At 56.2% G+C, this 8246-nt stretch overlaps 1 protein-coding gene across 1 annotated transcript in view; it reads right to left on the reverse strand.

Moving 5' to 3' along the window:
- The window catches only part of LOC102253141 (bifunctional heparan sulfate N-deacetylase/N-sulfotransferase 4), a gene marked incomplete at its 5' end in the record, with an annotated part of 150100 nt that overhangs the window by 61561 nt on the left and 80293 nt on the right, over window positions 1-8246 (reverse strand). Inside the window, 2 exons of the mRNA XM_014550539.1 lie at window positions 1180-1308; window positions 4503-4688. Of these exons, the coding sequence (XP_014406025.1) occupies window positions 1180-1308; window positions 4503-4688 (315 nt within the window). The remainder of the gene's footprint in view (window positions 1-1179; window positions 1309-4502; window positions 4689-8246) is intronic.

The raw sequence follows: 8246 nt of genomic DNA on the forward strand, positions 1-8246 counted from the left end.
GGCTTGCTGGAACCATCCCACGTGGAACAGGAGTCAGTCCAGCAGCCTCAACGCTCGCTTCTCCCCGTCTGTCTGTCCGTGGGCTGAGCTCCCTCCCAGCCGTCACCTCGGGGGCTCAAGTCCTGCCTGGCCCACAGATCAAAGCGCTAGGTTCCCCTTGGTCATTCCTGCCTTCAAACTTGACCTGAAACACGGGCTCCCCTGGGTCTCAGCCCGCTGGCCCTCGGACCGCACCTCCCCCATCACCCGCGAGTCCCCCGCTGGCGGCCTGCATGTCCCGGGACTGTCCGCCTCCATCAGCACAGGACCTCACCCCTGACCCCTCTGCCCATCCGGGCCCCTGCGTCCCTGCGGAGCGCTGACCTGGGCTGGGGTGACGTCCCATGTGGGCTGGACGGGCCGTGCTGACGTCACACCAGCAGGTGCTGTCCGCACCCCTCGCCTGGAGACCCGAGTCCCCAAATAAAATGGGTGGAGCTTTTGAAAGAGGCCTCAGCGGACCCTCATTCACAGGACACATGCGGCCACGTGTGTGCAGCCGGTTTGCACTGAGAGCACTTCCCGGGCAGGAAGGAAGGCAGGGTGTCCCCTGAGGCCACCAGCCAGAAGCAAACTCAGCTTCCTAGCACCTGGCAGCAGGGCGAGGACGGGTCCTGGCTGCAGAGCGCGCTCATGTGTCTCCACTGCAGCTCGGCCAGGAGCCACCCGAGGGGCTGCGGGAAACCGGGGTGCTCTGCTCAGCACTGTCTTTTATTTATTGTATTTTTATTTTTTTAGTTATTTGTATTGATTTCAGAGAGGGAGATAGAAACATCAATGATGAGAGAGAATCATGGACCGGCTGCCTCCTGCACACCCCCTACTGGGGACCGAGCCCACAACCCAGGCATGTGCCCTGATGGGGAATCGAACCCAGGACCCTTCAGTCCGCAGGCCGATGCTCTGTCCACCCAGCCACACCAGCTCGGGCCAACACTGTCTTTGGAACAAATCTGAGCTTGCCTGGCTCTAAGACAACCAGGGAGGTGCCAACTCGGACCTGTGGTCTGATTTCTCTCTGGCCGGGCTGGCCCCATCCAAGGATGGCTGAGGAAGGGCTGAGGACAGACACAAGATGAGGCGCACGTTCGCGAATCCCGATGTTACGGGGGGTGGGGGTGGGCGTCAGGGGGTACGTACTGGGTTCAGCAGGACCGTGAGGAAGAGCTCGCCTCCCTGGATGCTCTTGTCCAGCTCCTGGGGTCCCCCGGGGTACTCCTTGTAGAAGATGGTGTGGGTGAACAGCCCGCAGGTCTGCCGGGGGAGGACCTGAGGGGGGAACGGGGACAGGGCGTTACCCAGCGCCACTGACAGGCCCCGTCTGCACGCCGCGTGCCCACGGCGCTGCCCTGGTGCTGACGCCCAGGTCTACGGGAATCGAGAGCTGACGATGGCGTGATCGCGTAAATATGGAGGGAGTTGTCACTTCAAAGCTAACGGTGTGTGTTACGTGCCATCGAGTCGGCTCCGACTCTGGGGAACCCGTGAATGGTGCCGCCCAGTGTCCATCCTCACAGCCCTGTGCAGCCTGTGGCTCTTCCGTGAGCCCCTCCACCTCGTGTCTGGGCTCCTCTTCTCCTGCTGCCTCCGTTCCCAGCATCATTGTCTTTTCCAAAGCCCCGCCTCCTCATGGCATGTCTGGAGTAGGACAGCGTCCGTGTGTCAGTGTGTCACCTGCCCCAGCTGTGTTTCAGCCTGAATTTGCTCTGAAACCCACTTGTCCGTCTTTCTGGTGTCCATGTGCTAAAGTCTTTGTACTCAGGCCTATAAATCACCCCCACACCCCTCCTGAGCTCACTAGGTGAGAGGATTCGCCAAATTCAGGCCTTCTTAGGGTTAAGTTAACTCAAAGGAGGGGTTCCCCCAGGTTCCACTTCCGGGGCATTGGGCGTCCTCTCCTTGCCTCTGAGTTATGGTCGGACATGGCTCTGGGCTCTGGGACTCGGTGGGTTCTCGTCACGCTCCCACCTCGCCTGGTGCTGTTCTCACTGTCCTCGGAATGGAACTGTCAATCACACAAGTGGCCACGTGACCTGGTGATCGCTTGGGGCATATTCTGTGGTGAATTCTGTTGTAAATCTGAACGTGCCACAGAGAAGGCAAGTAAGTGATTTTATTCTGAGAACTTATTTGGAATAATAAGCTACTCCTAATCTAATGGGAAAATGCATCCAGTTGTACAGACTAGCCGTGATTTTATTTATTCTTTGTTTAATTTCCATAATAGCTTGTAAGAAAAGTCAAGGTAAACAGATGCCTGTAATATTGGTTAAAAGGAATGTTTTTATTTCAGAACTAGAGGCCCGGTGCATGAGATTTGTGCACTGTTGGGGGGGGAGAGGGGTCCCTCAGCCCGGCCTGCGCCCTCCCGCTGACCAGGACCCCTCAGGGCTGTCCGCCTAAGCTGGCAGTCAGACATCCCCCTCGCAGTCCGGGGCTTTCACAGTCTGGGACCCCTCACTGCTTACCACCTGCCTGCAGCAGAGGTGGAAGAGGCTCTGGCCTCCGCTGCTGCACTTGCCACCTGTGAGCCCAGCTTCTAGCTGAGTGGTGCTCCCCCTGTGGGAGCACACTGACCACTGGGGAGCAGCTGCATTAAGCATCTGCCCCCTGGTGGTCAGTGCGCGTCACAGCGACCGGTCCTTTTGGGGTTTGGTTAATTTGCATATTAGCCTTTTATTATATAGGACTAGTGGCCCAGTGCACGAAATTCATGCACAGGGGTTTGTCCCTCAGCCTGGCCTGCACCCTCTCCAATCTGGGACATCCCTCTCGCAATCTGGGACCGCTGGCTCCTAACCACTCACCTGCCTGCCTGTCTGATCGCCCCTAACCACTCTGCTTGCTGGCCTGATCGTCCCCAACTGCCCCCCATTCCGGCTTGATCACCCCTAACTAACCCCTCCTGTTGGCCAGATTGCCCCCAACTACCCCCCCTGCTGGTCTGATTGCCCTCAACTGCCCCCACCACCAGCCTGCTTGCCCCCAATTGCCGCCCCCCGCCAGCTTGCTTGCCCCCAACTACCCACCCTGCTGGCCTGCTCGCCCCCAACTACCCTTCCCTGCTGGCCTGCTCACCCCCAACTGCCACCCCACACTGGCCTGCTCACCCCCAACTGTTCTCTCCTGCCAGCCTGATCACCCCTAACTGCCTCTGGTTCAGCCCTGCCACCATGGCTTTGTCCGGAAGGATATCCAGAAGGTCTCCCGGAAGGTCTCCTGGTCTAATTAGCATATTACCCTTTTATTAGTATAGATATGTCCCATGGTCATGCAGCCCATGGGACAGCAGGTCCCTTCTCCTTGGTCTGAATGACAGGAGTGACACTCTCCATACCTCCTAGTCCCCTGAACATCACTCCCACCATCTCACCATCAACAGCTCCATCAAGTCTGAGGTGTGTGGTATCAATTGACAATAAGCCATGAACGCTTCCTGGGGAGAAACAGTGAGTGGTTTTGCTTCTCCTTTGGTTTTAGGTAGCGAGGACCCAGGCAGAGGGACAGGACAGGTGGGTAAATCTGAGAGGAATCCCAGAGAGGGCTGGGGGTGGGTGTGTGAATATCTAAAGGAGGGAGAAGAGTGCTAAGCTTGCTGGGACCCAGGCAGCTGACCGTGAGGACGTGGCCTATGCGCCGGAAGTGGGACAGGCATTTTAAGACGGGCTATTCTGTCTCAAAGTAAAGAATACTATGTCTTCATTCCAGTCAATAATCATGAGTTTCCATCTAAAACGCAATTGTTTTCATCCTCATATGAAGGAATCACACATCATTCTCGCATCAGATTATGGTTGTTTTTTCAATTAATGTGCCAGGGTCGGGAGCTAAGTGGACTCTGTGCTGCGTGGAGGGACTGTCAGTGATGGTGCCGTGACTTGCGGGGGGGGGGGGGGGGGGGGGGGGGGAGAATTCTTGACCTATGAACCCACCCTCTGCCTGGAAAACGCTCAATAAAACCACCACCAAGCAGACCCAGACGTTCCCCGGAAGAGCCGGGCCCCAGGCAGAGCTTTAGTCCTGACGCTGCAGGGACTCGCTGCTGTGGGAAACCCTTTCCAAGATGTGGAGCTTGTCTTGCACTTGCCAAGCCCCCCCGACCCCCCACCCCCAGCTTCAGGGGCCAGTGTGCAGCCTGCGCAGCCTGTGTGGCCTGTCACCACCATGTACAGCAGGAGCTGGGCTGCTGTGTGAGGGAGTTGAAGTGCTGTAAGTGACTTGGGGTGCTGTGAGGGAGCTGGGGTGCTGTCAGGGAGATGGGGAGCTATGTGAGGGAGATGGGGTGCTGTGAGGGAGATGGGGAGCTGTGTGAGGGAGATGGGTGCTATATGAGGGAGCTGGGGTGCTGTGTGAGGGAGCTGGGGTGCTGTGTGAGGGAGATGGGTGCTGTGTGAGGGAGATGGGTGCTGTGAGGGAGCTGGGGTGCTGTGAGGGGAACTGGGCTGCCCACTCACGGAGCTCACCATGATGCCGTCGTGGACAAAGCCCCTGCGGTGCCGCGCGGGCTTCAGGTGCGGGTACTCCTCCGTGCTGGTCACCTGGATGCCCCACACCTGCTTCCAGGCCGCGTACAGCTGCCCGTGCACCGGGTAGACGCCCGAGTGGTGCGGGGCCACCGCGTAGCCCATGTCGACGGGAATGCCGTGCTCCTGAAAGAGATGGACATCACGTGTGGGGCCGCTCAGGGCAGGGCGGCCGCGGCCTCTGGGGGGACACACTCCGCCCTCCCCACGGGGAGAAGCAGAGGAGCAGCAGCCACGTCCGTGGTCAGCTCGTGGCTTATGGAGCTCGGACGGTGTGGCCGGCCGTGCCCACCTGGGCCTGTGGGGGTGGGGGGATTCGGAATGCTGACTGCAGAGAGCTGGGGGGAGAGAACTAAGACACGCCTTTCCTCAGATGGATACAGAGAAAAAGTGTTACCGTGCCCAATATGGGAGACGACAGAGCACAGTGCGTGTGTGTGGTATGTGTGTGTGTGTGTGTGAGTGTGAGTGTGTGCGAGTGTGTATATGTGCAGTGTGTGTATATGAGTGTGCATGAGTGTGTGCATGTGTGTGTGTATGTGGTGTGTGTGAGTGTGTGAGAGAGTGAGTGTGTGTGTGAGTGTGTATGTGAGTGTGTGCATGTGTGTGTATGTGTGGTATGTGTGAGTGTGTGAGTGTATGAGAGTGTGAATGTGTGTGTGTGTGAGGTTGTGTGTGTGAGAGTGTGTGTGTGAGTGTGTGAGTGTGTGAGTGTGTGCGTGAGTGTGTGTATGTGTATGAGTGTGTCAGTGCGTGAGTGTGTGTGAGTGTGAGTGTGTATATGTGCAGTTTGTGAGTGTGTATGTTGAGTGTGTGAGTGAGTGTGTGTGTGTGTGATGTGTGTATGTAGATGAGTGTGTGTGTATGTGTATGAGTGAGTGTGTGAGTGTGTGTGAGTGTGTGTGTATATGTGCAGATGATGAGTGTGCATGTTGAGTGTGCATCAGTGTGTGTGTGTGAGTGTGTGTGAGTGTGTGTGTGAGTGTGTGTGTGAGAATGTGTATGAGTGTGAGTGTGTGTGAGTGTGAGTGTGTATATGTGCAGTGTGTGAGTGTGTATGTTGAGTGTGCATCAGTGTGTGTGTGCCTGAGCCAGCGCAGCCCAGTGCTGACTCCACAGTTGCACCCCTGGTTCCGGGTGCCTGGCGGATCCGGCACAATGAGAGGCAGTGTGTGGATCCAAGGCTATGGTGCCCCGTCACGTCCACACTGAGCCCCTAGGATGGGCCTCCCTCCTGCCACCCCGTCCTTCCCGCCACGACCTCACTGCCCCGCTCCCGCCTCTCCTCACCGAGCTGCGTTTCCTGACATCTGTTAGGATCAGTGACCCCGGAGAGACTGGGATTTGAAATCAATGCTATGAAATGAGCCGAGTCTCCCGCCAGGCACCGGGGACAATTCTGTTCCTGGCAGGAGCTGAGGAATCACAGGTTTCCCAGGAGCTGAGTTTTCGGGCCGAGGAAGGTTGGGAAGTCCAGTCACAAAGCCGTGGACGCTGTGGGGTGAGGGGTGGGGGCGGCCCTTCCCGTCCTGACACCTCCCTGGGGCCGCGATGCCCAGCGAATGGTCACAAAGGGGATGTGCGGCAGTGGGGAGCTCCCAGGTGCTGCCCTGGGTGAGGCAGATGCGCTTCCCCGGGAGGGACGCCAGGGTAAGGGGCTGCGCCCGCTGCCTGGGGGTGGCCCTGAGCATGGGCTGCTCAGAGGCCGTGATCTGCAGTAAAGGGCAAAGCACGGGATTCCAGGCTCGGACCCTTCCAAGTGGCTCACATGGAGGTTTGTAGCAGCCGCGTCCCAGAAGGAGAAATACAGCAGCGGCAGCACGTGGCCCTGACCGCCTTCCCTCGCCACCGCGGCCCTCCTTTCTGTCCCTGGAGGGACTAAGCCCGCATTTGGGGCCGGGGACACTCAGTGAGCAGGTGACATCCCAGACACAAAGGGATGAGAAGCAACATCATGGAGAGAATTGAAATACCATGACGGTGGTGGGAAGCCCGGTGGTGGGAAGCGCTCAGTGGGTGAGGAAGAGGCAGGGCAGCCAAGGGACCTTATTGTTCGTATTGATTTCGGGCTCAGAGTTATACGGCTCACAGGGTCGCCTTCCCCCTCTGACCACCCGAGCGAGCCAGGTATCAATCACCCCAGGTAATTAGGAGTTTATGCTTTTCTCACCTAAACGATAACCCACAATGAAAAGTAACTCCCCAGTCACCCCTTTCCTGAGACTGGCCGACGGGCCTGCTGGCCAGGAGCCTTCATTTGTTACTGTCCAGAGCTGAAGGCCGGCTCTACACAGACCCGAAACCAAGAGCGAATTGGACATCAGACTCACACAAGATCCCCAAATTACAAAGTGTGAGAGGCTCTCCAATGCAAATATAGGAGCATTTGAGACTGTAGAAACGAAGTCTAAATGACAGCATAAACATTCAGATATGGTTTGAGTAGTTGTTAACACAACCTCTCTTACAAGACTGGGGAAACTCTATGACAAGCCGACGTGGCCCCACAAATGTTTGCCGTGAGTTTAACTTGACCTGATTCCCCCATGACCTCAAGTTCCCAGGTGATTGGAAAATGAGGTAATGTGCTAACTCACAGGCTACATAAAAATAGGGTTGCCATTTTTCAAAAACTAGAACAGCGTAAATTGTAATTAACACCCAATCCTTAATGTAACCGACCTGGTCCCATACAATTTTTCTTCTATCGCATCAGCTTACAGGTGCTTCGTACCCGATCCGCGGGAAGCGTTTCACATTCATGTGGAATGTGGTCCTCAAGATGACCTGTGGGGTGGCCTGGATGTCACTGCCGATGTGGAAACTGAGGCTCAGAGCGGGGGCACGAGTGGCCACGCTCACAGATGTCTGCGCTAGAATTCTACTCCAAGTCTCTGCTAGACTCCCAGACTCAGCTTCTGTGACAACTCACTACTACTGTGTCCAAGTCAACGACCAAGTTATGACCAAGTCTGTGACCAAGTCCGTGACCAAGTCCATGACCAAGTTCATGACCGAATTCATGACCATGTCTGTGACCAAATCCATGACCAAGTCCGTGACCAAGTCCATGACCAAGTTCATGACCGAATTCATGACCATGTCTGTGACCAAATCCATGACCAAGTCCGTGACCAAGTCAATGACCAAATCATGACCAAGTTCATGACCGAATTCATGACCACGTCTGTGACCAAATCCATGACCAAGTCCGTGACCGAATTATGACCAAGTTCATGTCCAAGTCAATGACCAAGTCCATGAACCAAATCATGACCAAGCCGTGACCAAGTTCATGACCAAGCCCGTAACCCAAGGGAATTGATTTCAGTATGTATTTCTGATGAAAAATAGAGCATACTCCTGCCCTCTCTGATTGTACTTGGAGAGGTTATAAAGCAGAATTCTACATTTCCCACACTGCTCTGCTCTTTCATTTTTGGTGCAAACAAGGGTTGACCAATGAGAGGATGGGGGCCAATTTCAGAGGCAGGAGAAGGGCTTCTGATCACGTTTCCGTTTTGTCTTCCGGACGAAGCCACAGTTGTCATGGGAGCATCCGAAGCTCTTTCCTAATTGATGGCAGTTTTCTCAGAAGACCATCCCTGGGCTGTGAGGAGAGGCAGGTGTGTGGGGAGGGGGCAGGAGTGTGGGGAGGGGCAGGTGTGTGAGGAGGGGCAGGTG

This window comes from Myotis brandtii, unplaced genomic scaffold, assembly GCF_000412655.1.
Source record: "Myotis brandtii unplaced genomic scaffold, ASM41265v1 scaffold603, whole genome shotgun sequence".
NCBI lineage: Eukaryota > Metazoa > Chordata > Mammalia > Chiroptera > Vespertilionidae > Myotis > Myotis brandtii.